This window comes from Peromyscus leucopus, chromosome 4 (assembly GCF_004664715.2).
Source record: "Peromyscus leucopus breed LL Stock chromosome 4, UCI_PerLeu_2.1, whole genome shotgun sequence".
Taxonomy (NCBI): domain Eukaryota; kingdom Metazoa; phylum Chordata; class Mammalia; order Rodentia; family Cricetidae; genus Peromyscus; species Peromyscus leucopus.
The window spans coordinates 144,623,253-144,643,345 of record NC_051066.1 but is presented as its reverse complement, the minus strand read 5'-3'; the positions used below and the strand labels follow the sequence as shown (position 1 = coordinate 144,643,345).

At 48.8% G+C, this 20,093-nt stretch overlaps 1 protein-coding gene across 1 annotated transcript in view; it reads right to left on the bottom strand.

Moving 5' to 3' along the window:
• Positions 1–20,093, bottom strand: part of Cdh4 (cadherin 4) — a 485,154-nt gene that overhangs the window by 122,003 nt on the left and 343,058 nt on the right. The window contains exon 3 of the mRNA XM_028885363.2: positions 7,942–8,168. Coding sequence (XP_028741196.1) covers positions 7,942–8,168 — 227 coding nt within the window. The remainder of the gene's footprint in view (positions 1–7,941; positions 8,169–20,093) is intronic.

Here is a 20,093-nt window from a genome sequence, read left to right as displayed (position 1 = left end):
AGGTGTGGAGTGTGTATAATGTATATGTGTCATGTATGTGCATATATATATATATATATATATATATATATATATATATATATATTAGGCCAGAGGTCAACATCAGTGTCTTCCTTGATTATTCCCACCTTATTAAGTGGGGACAGCACAGTTTTCCCTCCTGGTCACAGGTCAAGTCTTTAAATATTGCAGGTCAGGAGGTGAACTTGAATATGTTGTATAGGAACTAGTGTAATCATGTAAAATACAGGGACCTCGGGTGTGACTCAATGGGAGAAGGCCCTCATTTTGATTCCTGGAATCACATATATAATATATATGCATATGTTATATGTATTAGAAGATATATATATATATATATGTATATGTAAAATGTCTGTCTGTATGTATGTATGTATGTATGTGGGGGTCCCTGGGCAACAGTCTTTGAAGAATTCACTTCAATGCCCCTTTCTATGAGAGTCGCCTTGGGACTCCAGTGCTCCACGGACTGTGTTTCACAGGTGGTTGTAGATTGAGACTTATTCCATGCTGGAGTCTCTCGACTCTCAGGAGTCCAGGCTGGGACCTGAGCAGGTAAAGGCATCTGACTTGCTGCCAAGCCTGGTACCCTGGAGTCTTCACGGTAGGAGGAGAGAATGGACTTCCACAAACTCTCCTCCGACCTCTCCATGTATGCTGCAACATGTGTGCCCTGCATATATACACACATGTAAATAATGTAAGCAAAATGTAAACATTTTCTTCTGGGCTTATTATTCTGCCCTCTCTTGTCTCTGAATCTTTGCTCCTGAAGCTCCTTTAACTGCTGAGTCCTGTGGTTCTTCAATGAGGTCAATTCCGTCCCCCAAGGAATCTTTGGCAGTGACTGGAGATAGTTGGGGTCCAACTGCCATTCACCGAGCAGAGGCACAAGGTAGAATTAATGTCCTCTTGATATGAAGTCTCCCAGGAATTACAAGAAAAAGACCTTTAAAATGCCTCAATAAATATTGTGAGCTACTGAGTGGCGCTGAGATCCACTTGCTGGAGTTCATTGTTGGTGCACACAGCATGATTTCTCCACATCCAGCTAGTCTCACCCATCACTCCAGTGACTTACCCATTGCCCCTTCAGGTTTTACATTTCAGTGCTAGCCTTATTTATCTTGATTTCTTTTTCTTGTCTTATAGCACTAGCTTGGACCTTCAGTGCACAAGGTGGGAGGCCCCTTTCCTTGTTTCAATAGCTGACTGGATGGTCACCGTTGAGTTGGTAAATCCCTTTGTGAACCACTGTAAGGCCACGTCTCTCCTAATAACCCAAAAATTTCTAATATCTGGGACAGAAGTTAACTTTTAGTAATTGATATGTAGAGCAATCTCTTAATCTTTCTATGAACTGCATAGACTAAGCCAATTTTATATTCTTGGGATAAATACAATTCACTTGTGATTTATCAATCTATGTAAACACAGCTAGATTGAAGTTTAATGTTTTGTTTATATAGATTTAGAGGTAGCATTGATCCATGGTTATCTTTTCTATTGTGCATTCTGTAAGTTTTAGATTTTGGTTTGGGACATAGTTTTGCTGGTTTTGGAGAAGGCTTTTGTCAGGCAAGACAATTTTCTGCCTAGAAATAACTCATGTTGAGTTCCAGACGTGAGTCCTGTTCGCTTGAGCAACGATTTTGCTGGTTTGGGACACGCTGTCCATGGGTTTACAGGACTAACCTTCTCATTTAACTCTCTGGATAAGTTAATGTGGAATCAATCTTAATTTCTCCTCATAGCTAAGGGAGAACCTACTGGCAGAGTTGAAATGTTCCCTTGATACAGATTTTAATTTTGTTTATAATAATAAATTTGGCTGTTTCTTTGCCTTTTGGCTAAGATCAAGTGTAATAACAGAGATGAGTTTTTTTTTTTTTTTAATCACGTTAGTTTTGGTAAACTTTGTTTATTGGCTGTCAATGCTTTTGGCAAAAATCGCACACACTCCCCTCACATAATTTCCTAGAGTCCATGTGACCGGTCAGCACTGTCTTTTTATCCTAGAATTGGGTGTTTGCTGCTTCTGTCTTTTTTCTTACCCAGAATGATGAGCTTCATCATTGTTGAGCCTGTTTTTGTCACTGATTCTACGACTTTCTGATTTCCTGTGTTCTCTCTCTGTCTCTCTCTTTGCTATTTTTCTCTTTTACTTGGGCCTCATTTTCTGCCCTCTTGGCAGTTTCTAGGGACGGGCACTTAGAAGGCAGTTTCCTTTCTTTATCCCAGTCCATGAAGCCCAGACATTTCACCTGGGTGTATCCCACTAGTTTTTTTATTCAGTCAACATATTCCCTAATTTACATTTCAGTTCTGTTCTACCCAGGGATAAGAACGAGGCTTTCACTTGACTTACAGATGTATGGGGATTTTTTTCAGCTATCTGCGATTGATTTTTAGCTTAATTGCTCTGACATTAAAAACAAACAAACAAACAAACAAACAAACCAATCAACCTTATAAACCATGTCTATTTGGACTTTAAATCTTGCGACTATGGTGAGACTTTGGGTTAAAGGTTGGAACTGGTCTGTCTGTAGTGAGAAGTGGGGGGCCCTTAGCACACAAGGCTGAGCTTCCTGATTGTGTGGTCCCCTCCTGTTTCCTCACGGGAGCTCGCATGTCTGTCTGTACTCACAGATGGATGCCTTTTAACGTTTACAATGAATTGCACTCTTGCTTGTTATCTCTCCCTTTACTCCCATCAACTTGAACTGCTTGGAGTCACATCCGTGCACCGCCACCCTGGGTCTCGTGTATCCTCTGGTCTCCATGACCTGTCCCCACTCGAGGCTGCACTCCAGTCTGTTTGTCCGCCGTCAACAGAGCTCCTCCAGCTTTCTTCTGCTGGTTATTTACACAGTTCTCCCCCAGGATTTTACTCTCAACCTGTCTCCATTCTTACACTTCCGAGATGTGTATTTAGCAAGCTGCACCTAGCAGGGTTTTTACTTATTCAGTCTGTCAACATGTTTTCTTTTATTTGTATGTTAACATGTCTTCATTTTTATAATTACCGAGATATTTGTAAGCATACCATCTTACTCCAAGAGAAATATATTAGCCCATCTGTTCTGTTTTCCTTCCTGCACTCTGAATTTATTATCTTTGAACACACACACACACACACACACACACACACACACACACACACACACACACAATCTTTTGACTTTCAGTGATTTTTCAAAGACTTTAGAGTAAGTATTTTTAATCTTTTTTTTTTTTTTTTTTTGGTTTTTCGAGACAGGGTTTCTCTGTGTAGCTTTGCGCCTTTCCTGGAACTCACTTGGTAGCCCAGGCTGGCCTCGAACTCACAAAGATCCGCCTGCCTCTGCCTCCCGAGTGCTGGGACTAAAGGCGTGCGCCACCACCGCCCGGCTTAGAGTAAGTATTTTTAAAGGAAGGTTTTACTTGTTAAACTTTTAAATACTTGTTTTTATGATGGGTGACAAGTGTTTTGCCTGCAAATATATATGTGCACTGTATGTGTGCAGTGCCTGCAAGGGCCAGAGAGGGGGCTGGGTCCCCAGGAATCAGAGTTGCTGGGAGGCATGAGAGACCATGTGGGTGCTGGGAACTGAACCTGGGTCCTCTGCAAGAGCATCAAGCACTTTTAACCATGGAGCCATCTCTCCAGTCCCTAGAATAAGTATTTTTTATCTTATCAAAATATAATAAAGTTGAACATCTGTTATCAAAAAATTCAAAAGCTGAAATGTTTTGAGCACCATCATGATATTCAAAGTGGAACATTCCACACCTGACCTCATATGATAAGTCATAGTAAACACACACACATATACACACATACACAACACATACACACATGTACACACACATACACACATGTACACACAGCTCCAGGCTAAGTGTACAAATGTAGATGAAATAGATAACGTCTGTGTTTAGCCTTGGGTTGTGTCCCCAGATGCCTCACTATAGTCTTAAGCAAATATTCTAAAATATGATGAAGTCTGAAACTGTCTGGCCTCAAGCATTCTGGGTAAGGAATGATCAACTTTATTAAAATTGGATGCCAGAATTTTCCAGAGCAGAGATTCTCAACCTTCCTAATGCTTCGACCCTCTAATACAGTTCCTCATGCTGTGATGACCCCCAACCATAAAATTATTTTTGTTACTAATTCATAACTGGAATTTTGCTATTCTTGTGAATCCTAATATAAATATCTGAGTTTTCTGGTGGTCTTTTTTGGGTTGCAAGGTTGAGAGCCTCTGCTCCAGATCAATGTGTCTCAGGTCTTTTTGGTGCCAGCAGCCACTTCTCAGAGTTTCCTTCCCACATGTGCTGTTAACACACCATTTTGTCTTCCTGTCTTGAACCCTCATCAATCCTTCACCTGTCCTCTCCTCACCTCACCCCTCCTCACCTCACCCCTCCTCACCTCACTCCTCCTCACCTCACCCCTCCTCACCTCACCCCTCCTCACCTCACCCCTCCTCACCTCACCCCTCCTCACCTCACCCATTCTCCACCTCAACCATCCATCCTTTACTTCACCTCATTCTTAACCTTAACCAGTCCACAGAACTAACTCATAACAATTTCTTAAAGCTTTGGTTTGTTTGATAATGTTGTTACTCAGTTTTATGTGGTAAAGGGTCGTTTCACCAACAGCAGATTCCTCCCTTCTCTTAGCCCTGTACAAACAAGCTTCCTTAACTACAGCCCCGACGTTCCTGTGACCCCAAGCCTCAGCTCTTCTCCCTCCCACCGCCACTCCGTTTTCTCTTCTTTCAAGCTCAGGTTTAATCTGTTTTAAGGTGTGAACTGAGTTTCTCTTTATTTTTGGGCTGCCTAGGTTTTAGGGCTCCCGGATATGTGTCTGCAGGTCTGTGTCCAGGTGGGACATTTCCCACTGTCTTCACAGACCTTCCTGCCGCTCCGTGTAGCTCCTGCTCCCGTAGTCCAAACACACTCCTGCCAGAATTTCCTCCTGCGTAGACCATGCTTTAGTCTGAATAACTGCTTTGGGAATTCTCTCTTCATCTCTGTCTAATTTCCATTGATATCAATATCTATCCGCAAAAATTTGGTTTTGCTTATCATATTTTTCAATTCCAAATTCTTCCAGTCTTGTCAAAAGCTCCTACTCAGTTTTTGTGAACACATTCAGCACAGTCCCATTTTTTGCAGCTCTCTCGGCTATGATTTGTGGCTTTCCTGGATTTTCACTAATTTTGTCTTCTTCCATTTCATATGTTTGGTTATTTTCACTTGAGTGCTAGACATTGTATATGGAAGGAGATTTGATTTAAAGCTTGAACCAAAATCTTCCCTAGAGGAGCCCTGCCTTTGCTGCGGCAGGCAGACGGGAACACCAGGAACGGGGGTCACCTTGAGTGGGGAGTGGAACTCTAGAGTCAGGGCAGGCCGTTGGCAGTAAGAGAGATGTGAAACGCAGTGGAAGACTGGAGAGGCTGCTGTCACCTGAAGTCATGGTCAGGGGTGATTGGGCTCACAGGCCCTCTGAGCCTGGGACACAGTTTTGTGTCCCTTGTGGTGTTTGTTGGTCCCTTTCTAGGCTATCTTCTGCGGTGTGGAGTGCTAGAAGCCGCTAACTGCAGCAATGCATCTGAGCTTGCTTCAGGGACAAGCCTAACGAAAGACACTGATCTATTCTCAGTCAGTAATTTTACCCCAAGCCTCTGACGGGCTGTAAGGAGCCTGGTTTTTATCACCAGGTCCAGAGTTTCTGCATCACAATCCAGAGCCTGGATCTGCTCTACTCAGGAAGCCACAGCTGTGATCATTAATATCGATTGCCAGTTTGATACGATCGAGAATCCCCGAGAGGACAAGCCTCTGCGCGTGTCTGTGAGCAAGTCTCCAGATTATGTTAGCTGAGATGGGAAGATCCACCCCAACAGTGGCAGGACCACCCCATGGCTGGGGTCCTAGGCTGAACAAAAAGGAGGAAGGGAGCTGAGGGTCACCATTCACCTCCTTCTGCTTCCCGAGTGTGGATGCAATGTGCCTGGCACCCTTGCCTTCCTGCTACCATGGCTTCCCCTCCATAATGGACTGTGCCTTCCTGAACTGTGAGCCACAGACTGGTTGGTCTTCACTCAGCTTGCTTCTTGTCAGGCATTTCACACGGCAGCAAGAGGAGTAACTAGCGCAGAGGGGAAATGGCCAAGCCTGGCACAGAGAGTCGTGCATGAAGAACACACAGGGAAGAGCGAGCAGCCACACCTGTCTGTCTGGGAGTGTGTGTGTGTGTGTGTGTGTGTGTGTGTGTGTGTGTGTGTGTGTGTGTACACTAGTAATATGTTAAGATGCTTGGTTCCCGTACCCAGAAAAATGCTCTCCTGACCTGCTTTTCACACCATGGTGGGAAAGAATATCCTCCTAAGTTTCTGCTCCTACTTGGATTCAAGAAAAAAAGATCAAAACCCAAGGTGGATTCCTTGACACACCTGCCCTGCAAGCTGTTTTGCAAAGAGTTCCTTGGTCAGATAGGTTTTTGGAAATGTGCAGATTTTCTCGCACTAAGAGGCTTTCAAAGGTGCATTCAGTTATGTAAGATTCCGGGTAAACCCGTATAAAAGAATGTGGTTACCTTTGTTCAGCTAACTTCAGGTTTTGTGAGTGTTTCCTGGGGGAGCCCCCTTGCAGCTGCCTGCTTTACGCTGCACTGTGATTATGGAACCACACAGAGTTTGAGGGACCTGCCATGCTCTCCTCTAAGCATGTTGGTTTTCTCAGTGTTTCCCTACTGCAGGCTTGCAGGCTGCAAACTCTCTGCTTGCCCCAGTTCTGATGCCTGGAGGCAGATACAGCTACCTAGGCTTCCCAGCACAAGCAAGAATGGAACAGAGAGGATGTCACGGAGGCTGCGTGGAGACTGGTCAGATTGCTGGACAATGCAGGAGAAGAGTGATCTCAGGACCAGGATGGGGGAGGTGCCCTCACCCCCTTTATCTCCCAGGGACACAGCTGGGGGCTGAGAGGGAGCACAGACTGCAGACACCACAGGAGAACTCACGTCTCTTCATTTTCCTGACCCTCCATGACTGACCTTCACCCCTCCCTCTCCCTCCCTCTCTCTCCCTTTTGCCTCTCTCTAGTCCTCTCTCCTTTCCTGCCTCCACCTCTTTCTCCCTGTCTCTCTCTTTTTTTTTTTTTGGTTTTTCGAGACAGGGTTTCTCTGTGTAGCTTTGCGCCTTTCCTGGAGCTCACTTGGTAGCCCAGGCTGGCCTCGAACTCACAGAGATCCGCCTGGCTCTGCCTCCCAAGTGCTGGGATTAAAGGCGTGCGCCACCAACGCCCGGCTCTCCCTGTCTCTTTATCCCCCATCTTCTATCACTCCTCCCCCTCCCCATTTATCATTCCTCTCTGCTGTCCCCTCTCCTTTGTCTCTCATTCTCCTCACCTTTCTCCCCATCCCTCCCATCTCATTCTCTTCCTGTCTGTTCTCCTCTCTCCTTTTGGCTCTCCCTCCATGTCTCTGTAGCTCTGAACTAAACTTACCCTGGTTTTCCCAGCCTTGTGGTTCATCTGTTTTGCCTGCTAGCTCTCCTGGCCTTGAAAGCTACTAGTAGGCACAACACTCAGAGCCCAGGCTACACACAGAATTTGTGGTTTGTAGAGCAGGGTGGAAGTGCGGGCGACTCATTCAAAACACAACAAAGAAGGCAGTTTAGTAGACTGAGCTCAGGGCCCGGGGTGCTTGTCAGATGTCCTACCCATGAGAGCGACTCTGTTGCCTCAGAATGAATGGTGTGGAGGCTGGGGTGATGCCATGCCTTTGATGGGCACAGACAAAGATCTGCCAACCTTCATCTTCTAGGAGTCAGGGAAAGGCTCTGCTTGGGGCCGCCCAGCGTAGGGGACACTTTGGCTCTGGACTCAGACCTGCCTGCTTGTGCTGTCTCCTCTTACCTTGTGTTCAGAGTGTGGGGATGAAGTCTGAGCTACCAGCAGCCGCACCATGGCATCCCATTGCTCAGCAGTCTGGCGTTCCCGTGCAGTCACAGTAAAGGCCACCTGCTCTGAGGGGATCTTCAGCTCCCGGGTGGCGAAGACTGTCCCATCTGCCCCGACTTTGAAGTCCAAACTGTTGGTCTCATACTGCGTCCCTTTGGTGCCCAAGCAGCTGCTGAACTTGACTGTAAGAGGAGAGAAGACGGTCAGGGTGGCCAGCAGTTGAAAATCTGTAATGGCAGGCACAGCATCTGGGCCCCAAGTAGCCCTGAGACAGTAAAGACCTCACTGGGGTCGCCTTTGTCTTCCAGGAGAAGTAGCTGGAGGCCAAGAAAAAGGATGGATGAGCATCAGCCCTCCAAACCCAGGTGGACAACCTCCACTCCTGACAGTTTCTGCCCCATGCAGAGCTTTCGTGGCTCAGTGGGAGCAGGAACCTCTACCTGTGAGAAGACTCTCGCATTCCCACCTCTTGCCTCACGCCAGCCTCTGCCTGTCAGTGTAGACACCCAGTCCTTTGGATCTGGTTTGTTTTTGTGCCCAAGAAAGCTGAGTGCAATGAAGGAACCAGAGAAAGCTGGCATGTCAAGACTCTCCCCCTCCACATTAGAACATTCTGGAAATGGGATTTGCACGGCTGGCCCTTCCATGGCTTAGTGAGATCTGACACTTGTCAGACACCTGGGTCCTGCTGGGTGGGATGACAGGCCTGACTCAGCCACAGACTTTCTTGGCTAGTGACAGAGTTAACAGAGCCTATGACACTGCTGGGTATCCTGCATCATTTTGCTTCCAAAACATCAATTAGGCAACTAAATTGCCGGCCCCTCCTGATGTACCAGCACTTCAGCCATTTCCAGCTCCACCACAGAAAGAGACATCGCCAAGACTACATATTCATCTGGCCCACGGAGGTGCATTTTTTAGACACACGCTTTTGTGACTGTCACCCTACTCGGTGGTAAATTATGAAGCACCAACAGCTGGTGTCACATTCTGCTGATAAAAGCAATGGATAAAGTTACCCAGTATTTATAAAAATGTGGGTATCTAAGCAATTATGGTGGGAGGATTGGTTTTATAAGCAATTTCACTGTCACAGCTTACATGATTTAATTACTATTTATTCTAGAAACTAAAAAAAACGACTTGCACTTACATTTGATAAAGTGTTTTTCCTGCATGTTCACCTTTTATTGTTGCCTGCCTTGAAATAATAAATAACATGTGGGTTCCCTTGTCTGGAATCATTCACTAGAGATGTCTCCCCAGTTGCTGGTTCCTCCTGCTTGTGGGTTTAATATGAATGTGTCTTTATTTTAATATTATTTGAGACAAGCTTTCTCTATGTAGCCCTGACTGTCCTGGAACTCTCTTTGTAGACTAGGCTGGCCTTGAATTCAGAGATCTGCTTGCCTCTGCCTCCTGAGTGCTGGGATTAAAGATGTGCACCACTATGCCTGGCTTGAGAGTGCTTTTAAATCTAATTAGACCAGGCCCTTACGCTCTGTCAGTGACAGAGTCGTCAGGGTAGAGAACCTGGTTGTGTCTTCTGAGGGTCAGGGTGTCTCTCTGTGGCTAAGCTAGGTGTCTGTACTGTATCAGAGGCTAAGCCACAAGGCATTCATTCTCTCACACTTTCCTCTGTCAAAGAGCCTGGATCCTCAAATAACTTGATGTCATTATAACTTCACTTATACTGTGGGTTTGACTTTGCTCCCCGACAGAGCAGAAATGTCTGGTCTCATTATATTTAGAAACACTTTCAAGCCTGGCATAGTGGCTCATTTTTTAATGCCAGCACTTGAAGGCAGAGACAGGCAGACCTCTAAGTTTGAGGTCAGCCTGGTCTACAAGTGAGTTCCAGGCCAGCCTGGTCTACAGAGTGAGTTCCAGGACTACTTTAGAATGGAGTCTACTATGATTTGGGAGAGGTAAGGGTCACTCTTACTTCATGAGTATGCTACCCAACTCACTATTAAAATGTAAACCCCATGACGCAGGGCTGGCTGGTGAGGCAGCTCACTGATGAAGGCACCTGCTGTGAAGCCCGATGATTTGAGTTTGGTCCCTGGCATCCATATGTCAAAAGAACATAACCGACTCCCACTCCTGGCTGCCACATGAACACTGCGGCTTGTGCTGCCCCTCACATAAACAAACAAACAAATTAATGAATAAATGTAAAATCATAAGGCAGAACCCAGTGGACTCTTCTGCACTTTGGGCAGCTCACTCCAGAGGGGGTTTCCTTTGCTTAACTAAACAAACTTCTGCTTAACCTATCTGTGTCTCTCAACTGAATTCTTTCTCTCCAGACAACAAGGATGGAAGGTCCCCATTTCTCAGATGGACAAAAGGTTGGGTTGTGGCTCCCTGGCACTATTTACTTTCCCATTGATGAACTTTTTTTTTTTTCCCCAAATGAAAAGAAATTAACAAACTGTTTGCCCCAGTCATATACAAATTAAAATCAGCAACAAATCCAGTGGACCCATCATTGCTGACCCCCAGCTGTTACCAATAAACATAAAAACAACAGTGGTTGGGTTGTGGTGAGATCAGCACTACTCAGATAAGCCCCTGCACTCTAAAAGCCAATTCCTCGTAAAACCAACTTGATAGCATTGGGGACTGATCTCTTAACTCCTCCATGGGTGGTGGCAGGGAGCTCTCTGGAGTCAGGGGTGGTGATGAAGGAGGCCCTTTGGGCTGCAGCAGGGCACCCGCAGAGGATTCCAGCAGGCACTGGAGTCCTGTGTGCTGTGTGCGACGTTGTGTGTGAAAACCAGACTGCGGTCGTGGAAGGACAGTTACAGGCAGAGTGGCCAGGGCTGGAAGGCAGTGCAGAGCTGAGTGCCACTGGAGCAGAGGACCTGTGGGCAAAGCCCACACTGCATCCAATCCCTGTGGCTTGTTCAGGGCCATCACAAACACCTTCCTTCTCTTTCCATATTAGGGCTTAAATTTTTTTTGAGATAAGGTCTCACTGTTTAGCCCAAGATGGCTTCAAAGTCACAGGGAAACGCTTGCTTCAGCCTCCTGAGTGTTGGCATTGCAAGTGTGCACTGCTGAGCACTGTGCCTGGCTTCAGGACACTTTGAATGTGTCTAAGGCTCAAACAGGAAAGCATGAAGCAAGCTGATGCTCTTGGACTGCTCCTGGCATTGTGTGCATCTCTCCAGTTACACCAGGGGCCAAACCTCACCGTCAGAACTCCTTTCAAAGCGCCATTGTGTGGTGCGGCCCTCCCACAGTCCAGCGCGCCCTGAACACGAACACACAGCCATCAGCACCATTTCCTTTGTCTTCCCAGGAGGGTTCAGACACCTTTGTCTAAAATGTTACCCTACACCTCTCCTGTCCCCACAGACCCAGCAGCACCGATGCAGCCATGCTTGCAGACACGTCTGCAGATGCATCCCGTGCTCCCTGCATCCCAGTCACCTTGCGCTTCAGAAGGAAGCTCGGCTTTTATCAGGAGGCTGGCTTTAAACCTTAGCCCTTATCATTTTTAATTGCTGGCTCTATGGGTGGAGCTAGGGTGGCACACATTTGCGAGGTGGCCTGACATTCATGGGGGCAGCAGACTGTGTCTCCCCAAGCAGAATTTGCTGTGTCTGCGAACACATCGTTTTATTATTTCCCTTGTTAGGTGAGTTGAGAAAGATCAAACGAGCCAGAGGTGAGTGTGTAGCTGGATCCTTGCCGAGGAACAGATGAGCTTCATGCCTGCTGTTAAGCTCACAGAACCAGCCATTCTGACTCCATCTCCCCCCCTCCTTCAGGCCTCCCTCCCCACAATTGCTCAGGGCTTCCCTACCATCCAGTCAGGGTTCTAGGTGTGGACAGGCAGACTCAGAGCTTGCTCAAGTGGATCTTGGTGTGCAGAGGACAACAAATGGATGAGCCAGTGTGCAAACAAAACCCCAGTGGTCAGGACAGGAGGGGAAGTTAGAGGGGGCAGTATAGAGGCAGTGTCTGCCCCTCCTCCGTGTCAGAGGAAATGTCCTGAGGTGGGACAGCAGTCACAGGCCTGAGACAGCCCTGGGATGAGGACGGAATGAACCTGTGGAGGATCATGGAAGATGCTTAGTTGAGTGTGATGGGTGGGGATGACCTTGTGGATGTGTGATTGTGTGAACTGTTGCTGTTGTTGATAAGGAACCCACTGGAAACAACGCTCTTCCTTAATGAGACTTGAACAGTTAGCCCTGGCAGGGGTCATGCACTGGCGCCCCCTCCTGACTCGGTTCTCTTCCACCTGCATCTTTGTCTTGCACCTGCTGTGACGAGTGGCCAGGACACCCATCATTCCGTGGGGAGCTGTGTGCAGCTGGGGGACAGCTAAGTCAGAGCCCTGAACCCTTTAGCAGGCTCTCTGCCCTGCAGCTTGCTCCAGCTTGCATTCCTGGCTCCCAGGTGAGAGTCCATGCAGACAGGGGGCTGCTGATCTTTGTGCTGGGATGTTTGAGAGGAGTGGGGTGATGATGCCCTGGAGTACCAAGCCACTGGCCATAGAGCTTCCTCAGAACAGAGCAGCAGGGGAATTTGGGACACGTGGCTCGGCACTCTGACGGATTTTGTTAGGAGGGGTCTGGTGGGGGCAGAGCTGAGGTTATTGTTGGAGCAGAAGTTGCTTCTCTCGTTCCCACCAACCTGGGAATCCGAAGGGTGTCACTGGAGCTGCAGGCAGGCTCCCGAGTCCTGTGCAGCGGTCCGATTTGAGAATTCCTTCCCAGGAAGATGGATCTACCCACTCCTTATGAAGCCTCAGTGACAGGCCACAGTATGAGTCCACCAAAATGTACTCTGGGAAATCAATGAGCTGGGCTTGCCTACAGAACATGGGTGATGGTTTTTCTGTAGACTGTGGATGACCATAAAGGAGCCACACTGGAAAATTTTCACCCAGCATAGGTGGAGACCCCCCACCCGCCCATTGACCTTTCCCAGTCCGTTACTCTAGCACTGCCTGAGACCCCAAGGTCATGTGCAACTAGGCAGAACTGCAGGCAGATGACTGGGAAGTGCAGGAGGAATCTGCCAGAATCTCAGGTGAGGGTCATGACCTCCCCACCGCCTTCTCTGAGGGAAAGTCCACAGGCCCCTCTTGATGAGCTCCTGCGAGCGAGCACAGCAGGTCTGTTGATGATGGCAGCTAATTTGCGTGAAGGATCACTTTCTATGAAGTCCACCCAGATGTTTTCTTCTGTGAACACTGAAGCCACACACAGGTATGCCACAGACCTCTCAGGAGCCACCTGCCCCTCCTGCCCATGACACTGTATGGTGACTCCATCTTAAGGGGCTGGGCCAAAGGAACTGCTTCTCTCTGTTTTTCCCCAAACGGCCTGTGGAGTCTGGAGGTGCCATTTGCCAGATACCACAGGGTGCCATGCCCGCCAGCTAGGGAGCTGCCTGCTTGTGGCTCACCTGGACTCTGGTGGACCCCTGCTTGCCAGCCTAGAACAGGGCTGGAGGCTGGCTTCATTTACTCTGGTTTTATGTTAATCAGCAGATCCTGAGGTGGCCATATGCTGATGAAACAGGAAAGCTGTTTTTAGAAAGTGTGGTTTGGTCTGCTGACCTCACCAAGGGATGCCTTGAGCCAAGCCGGCACTGTGCTGGTGAGGGAGGAGGATGACGGCCCGTGCACATGGCCCCTGACTTTGGACTTGCAAGTCCTTCAGCAGTCTCGGGATCCTCTGTTGCTGAGATGTTCGGTGCTGCTGGGCAGGCCCACTCTGGGAGGATAGAGCATCGACCTGACTATTAGAGGATATACGGGCGAGGTGAGCAGTATCAGAATGTCGCTGCCTCCTTTGCCTGAATTGTTCTTGTCTGAACTGTCAGCACACAGGATTCAGTCCATCAAGGATCCCAGCAGAACTCAGCTCTCTGCAAAAGGTCCCCCTGCCCTCTTCTGCAAACTATCTCCTATGTTGATGTGGCTGAACTAGCTTGTTCTACCAGGGCTCAAGTTCATCGTCTGGTCCTCATGGCTCACTCTTCCTTTAAGGTTTATTACTTTTAATTATGTCTCTGTGTCTCTGTGTGGGTATGCGCACGTGAACAAAGGTACTGATGGAGACCAGAGATGGTGCTGGATTCCATGGAGCTGGAATATAGGAGGTTGTGAATTACCCATGGATGCTGGGAACCAGACTTAGGTTAGTACTGAGCCAGCTCTCCAGTCCTGATCCCTGTTTCTTCTGGGACAAAGTCTCTGTATTTGACCCCACCCCCACCCCAGCATTGGTTCACTCTCCTAAAGGTAGTGTTGGTGGAGATTTTTGGAACACACATTTGGTACAGTGAAGGCAACATAGGAAGATGACTTTGGAGTTCAAGGCCTGGCTGTGTTTGAACCTGTGGCCTTGGGTACCAACCTTATACAATGAGTGTTACTGAACACTCACACAGGCCCCATCACCAGCCCAGGATGAGGATGAGCCCAAAGGAGTCTCCTTTTCAGAAAACTCACCATCTCTTGGGGAGGCTAGAATTACCAGCTGGGGCTCTGCTGGGGACCTGTTCTGGAGGGTGGAGGAGACTGTGGCTCTCAGGCCCTCTAATAAGGGCAGGTTTGAGCAGAGATGGCAGAGGGAAAGAGCATTTTCAGAAAGGGTTCAGGCTTCCCTCCATCCATGGCTCAGGGTTGGCAGTAGCTACCTTGCCAGGTGTTTGAGAAAAGACAGGATAAATGCACAGACTCCAGGTTCCTTCGCTGTGACTGTGGCTATTGGAGGGAGCTTGGACACAGAATGCTGAGTGGAGGCTGAGAAGATGGTGCCTTAGGCAAGCCCAGCTTTCCCAACACTGAAGGAAAAGGGTGCTGTGTGGCACAGCGGGAAGTCAGGCTTGTCAGGGCTGGGGAGGAGAGAGGACGGACAGGTGGACATGGAGAAGGCCCAGGGAATTCTGAGCAAGTCTCATGTGGACACAACTCACACAGATATTTCTAAGACTGTGACCCCAGCAAATCACTTAATCCCAGTGTGTCAACCTGGGCTGTCAATCACAATGAAGACGGTAGAAGGCGTGAGTACAGAGCGGCGGGCAGGGCAGGAAGGGGGTCCCTTCCGCTGTCATTCCACACACTAGACCTACTATGCAAAGCCAAATGTACCAAAGACAGACATTCTCTGCCCACTCAACCAACACCCAGTTTCCAGAAAAATCAGGCCTTTAGGAGCATGAGAAACCCTGCTTCAGAGGAGAGACGGAGGCCTCTTTCCTGCACCATGGCTGAGCTGCCTGCTGTGGATTTCTCTGGAATGGATACAGTTGTTGTTACAGTAATCTTACACCACGGTGACTTTGCATCTCTCACTGATAGGAAATTCCAGAATGCTCATTCTGCCCACTAAAAGCCACCTCCAGTGAAACGTGTGCAGGGTACTGTCTGCTGGCACCGTCCCCCAGTGCGGCACCACTGGGCTCCGGAGTCTTTATTTAATATTCATGGCTTCAGGTAAGAACAGAAACAGGAGTGAGAAAGCACTGTAAGCAAGGTCAGAGTCCCAGCTATCCACGGCTCCCTGAGGTGTCTGAGCTTTGTCTAGAACTGCCCTGAGTTAGTCAGGGAGAGGGGACAGGCAGGGGACAGACTTTTTCCCTGGGAAGAGGAGGGACTTCCCCAGGAGGGGACTTTGACTTCTTGCATTAGCAGTGGTCCTTTGGTTATGTGGATCACCATGCTGCTGTACTGGGCAATACCAAAGTGGGTGCAGGAAATAGTCAGTCATAGAGGTCTGATCATTCCGAGTGGCTTTTCCAAGTGGTTAGAGAAACCGAGCCATGGGCACCTCATTAACATCCCACTAATGCCTCATTAGGGTGGAACACAGTGGCTCTTAGTTGAAGAAATCCCTTATGAATCCTCTAATCTAGCCGCAGACACTCCAGTTCACTGTGGTCTTTCAGGCCCAGGGAACCCACAGCCTCTCCTACCCTGCTGTTCCCGGAACCCAGAGGACTGGCACTCATCTTTCTCATGCTGGTGGAAAATGCTGGGCTAGACATTGATGCCCTCTCATACTGGCCTGGGGGTGGCCTGAGCTTCAGCAGGCAGAAGGGTGCTGTAGCATCCTCATGAATGTCAGCTTGGGGATGGAATTCCGGAGGACTCTAGAGATGTAGCCTGGTTGTCACCACTGCTCTTCAAGACTGTGGAGTCCCTTAGACTCCTTGGGGAAATAGGAGGGACTTTAGGATTCTTCAGAGAAGGGCTTTTTCCTCCTTGAAAGTGACATTGCATGGGCTAACTGATACAACTAATACTTCCTGGATATTCTCTCATCCACTCACCCATCCACTCAGGATCAGCTCAGGGTCTGCCCCATGTCCTGCTGGGCACCCAGAGGCTATCCTCCTTGTGAATCCTCACAAACTTATATGGGAATTGGCACATCTCAAAAGAGGGGATGAGTGTCAGAGCTGTTAGCTGGCACCTCGGGGTGCCCACATCAGTGAACACCAAGGCAGAGCTTTCTCAGGGTGCTTGGCTGTCTCTCCCCTCCTCAGAGTCCCTGCTGACTCCAGAACCTTGACTTCTCAGTTGATTCTGTCCATCTGGTCTTGCTGCTGGCCTTCCTGTTATGTTCTAGAGACTTCCAGAGGAGCTTTCTAAGGAAACTAGGCAGAGGTGTCTGTTCATGCCTGTCTTCAGCCCAGCGAAAACAGGGTATGGCAGCATGCTTGTGAAGTCTTGCAAGGTTGCAGTTGGGTTTGTGGGCAACTCTGCTAAGCTCTGCACACCCTCCTTGACAACAGTGCTTGGGGAAAGGGTCCTGCATGGGGTGCAGGGATCTCCTGGAGCAGGTGGTGCTCACACTATAGAGTGCTCTCTACTGTCATGTCATGGTTCTGTGGCTCTGGACCTTTCTATGGTGGGCCTCAGGTGCTGCTGGGAGTGTGTACCACTTCTAATCTGGACAGGTGTGAACTAACATGCCCCTCCTTAGCCCTTGTGATAGATAATGACAATGCAGAAATGGCTGTGATGATGACGAGTGACAGGGGTGATGATGATGACAAGTGACAGGGGTGATGATGATGATGAGTGACAGGGGTGATGATGATGATGAGGTCAGAGCTGCTGCTGCTGATGAGTGACAGGGGTGATGATGATGATGAGGTCAGAGCTGATGATGATGATGAGTGACAGGGGTGATGATGATGATGAGTGACAGGGGTGATGATGATGTGACAGAGCTGATGATGATGACAACTGATGGGGTGATGATGATTGACAGGAGTGATGACAAGGATGATGATAATGACGACAGACAGAGCTGGTGATGACTGACAGAACTGGTACAAAGACATGTGGTGCTGATGACTGACAGTTGTTACGTTGCTGCTGCTGCTGCTGATAGACAGACGTAATATTGATGATTGACAGAGATTGATGATGACATCAGTGGCTCTGGTACAATCAGTTGGAACTATGTGCCAGACTGGAGTGGATCACAGTATCCAGGCACCCCATTCAGTCCCATGCAGTCATCGGGGTGCACCACCATCCCCTTTTTACATAGGCACCACTCAAACCTAAAATGCAGCTTATGCCTTCAGGATGCATCAGCCAGGCAGGGGGCTCAGAGGCAGAAGCCAGAAGACATCTCTTAGGTGGGAACACCCCAGGCATGGCATGCTACACACCTCTTTGATTCATGAGCTCCATATGAGCCTGTACCAGAACTATGGCACCTGCAATGGTGTACATGCATATGTAGATGCATATGCATGTTTGTGTATATGTGCTCGTGTGTGTGTGTGTGTGTGTGTGTGTGTGTGTGTGTGTGTGTGTGTGCATGTGGAAGCCAGAGAACAGCCTTGGGTATTGTTCCTTAGACTCCATTCACCCCCTTTTTTTGAGGCAAAGTTTCTCATTGGCTTAGAACTCACGGAGCAGGCTAGACTGTCTCTACCTCACCAGCACTGGGATTACGAACACACATCACCACATCCAGCTTTAGTTTTTGGAATGGGGTTTCTGGGGATTGAACTCAGGTCCTCAGAAGTGCTTCATTGACAGAGACATCTCCCCAGCCTCTCCCTGTTTTACAGATGGGCACACTACAACTGTAAAACACGGCCTCTGCCCCCAGGATGCATCAGTTAGGCAGGGGGCTCCCTCAGGAGTCATAAGTCACCTATACTTCCAGTGTGGCACATTGGCACACCTCTTCAGTTTACAAGCCCCACCAGGGCTAGCCTACATCGGTGTTACTGTGTCTGCCTCACCCAGTACACCATCAGCTGCCGCAGCCTCAGTGCATGTGGTGCTGTGGGAGCAGAGGGCATGGAGCACATTCTCCCATCTCGATTCCCTGCTGCTGGCCTCTTGTCTCAACCACCAGGGGCAGGGCTGCTGTCTCCTCCAAAGGCTCCGATCACACACTGGAGGTGGTGAGAAAGATGTTGGAGTTGACAGCCGGCCCCGGCGGCTCCACTGGGGCTGTGTCTTTAAAGCACGGAACAGGACGAGTGGGTTATTTTTAGAGCTGCCAACCTCTCTCTCATTAGTGTCTTGCACATCAGGATGGGGCTAATGAAATCATTTGTAATTAGGGCCCAGGTAGGGAGATGACTCTTTCTTGTCCAGAGCCCCTCCCCCACTCCCTTTCTGGGTCCCAGGTCCCGCTCTTCCCACTCTTGCTTTTCTCCGTTTAGGGCCATGCTGGGCTGTTCCCTGTTCTGCATTTTCCCCCTGCTCTGGCGTCAGCCTTAAGAAGGCACAGCCTCTTCTCTTAAACTCTTATGAAGAGAGAGATCCTGCAGGTGTTCGGGAAGAAAGGAGAGGAGAAGCCTGGGAAGGCCTGGAGCCACTGTCCCAAGTCCAAGCCACACCAGAAGTGGGGACACACACCTGTCACTCTGGGTAGTGGCTCGTCATGTGTGTCACATGTCCCAAACAGACACGAGGGGGGAAGAACAGCTCCTAAAAGAGGAAGAAGCGGGGACTTTAGGCCTGTCTGGAAGCTCTGCAGTGAGATGGGCGGGGGTGGGGCTCCCCAGGCCGAGGCAGCCTTATCTGGCTTTTTGTCAGCTTCAGGGCTGAATCCGAATATAAGCCTGAACTTTGCCATCTGGGCTCCACTGTCAAGGCGCCCATGCTGGCTGCTAGCCATTTTCCTAGTGTCAACAAGAAACGGCTCAGGAAATGCAAACACGCATTTCTAACTCTCCTGGTCTGCCCTGGCAGCCTCTGCCGGGTTCTCTGAGGAAAACTTCTTTACAATGGTACACACAATGTATAATTTGAAGGTACATGGAGACCCCTTGAGATAAGCAGACCCTTGGGTGCCTGAAAACCAAGGAATGAAATTTTAGGCACAGATGGTGTCTAGGTTGCTTGGTCCTTAATGGGGCAAGGTGGACTCTGCCATGAGCCAAGAGCAGACATACTCTTAGGAGGCAACAGTGCTTAGGGACCCTGGGCTGCTGGGTGGTGAATTTGTTAGGGACTTCACAGGGCCAACTTCTGGGAAAGCCCCAGAAGAAACCCCAACAGCTGGTCCTGGGGCTCAGGGAATATTCTTGATGGAGCTGTGCGTGATTGGACAGAAATCCAAGGAAGGGCAGGTTATGACCACACCTGATAAGTCCACCCCAGACAGAGGGACCCGTTCCACAGAGACCAGAGGCCACCAGGAACATCACAAGGGAGTCCTTGAGAAGAAACAGGGCCACATGTAACACCCTCTGAACCCTGTCCCAGCATGGGGCCCTGTGGTTGATATATAGTGCACCCCAATAAACTTATCTGGGGGTCAGAGGACAGAACAGCCACAATATTAAACATAGATGTTAGACAGTGGTAGCACAAGCCTTTAATCCTAACATTCCAGAGGCAGAGATCCAGATGGATCTCTGTGAGTTCAAAGCCACACTGGAAACAACCAGGCAGGGTGACTCATGCCTTTAATCCCAGGAAGTGATGGCAGAAAGCAGAAAGGTATATAAGGCGTGAGGATGAGGAACTATAGCTGGTTAAGCTTTTAGGCTTTTAGCAGCACAGTTCAGCTGAGATCCATTCTGGATGAGGACACAGAGGCTTCCAGTCTGAGGAAACAGGATCAGCTGAGGAATTGGTGAGG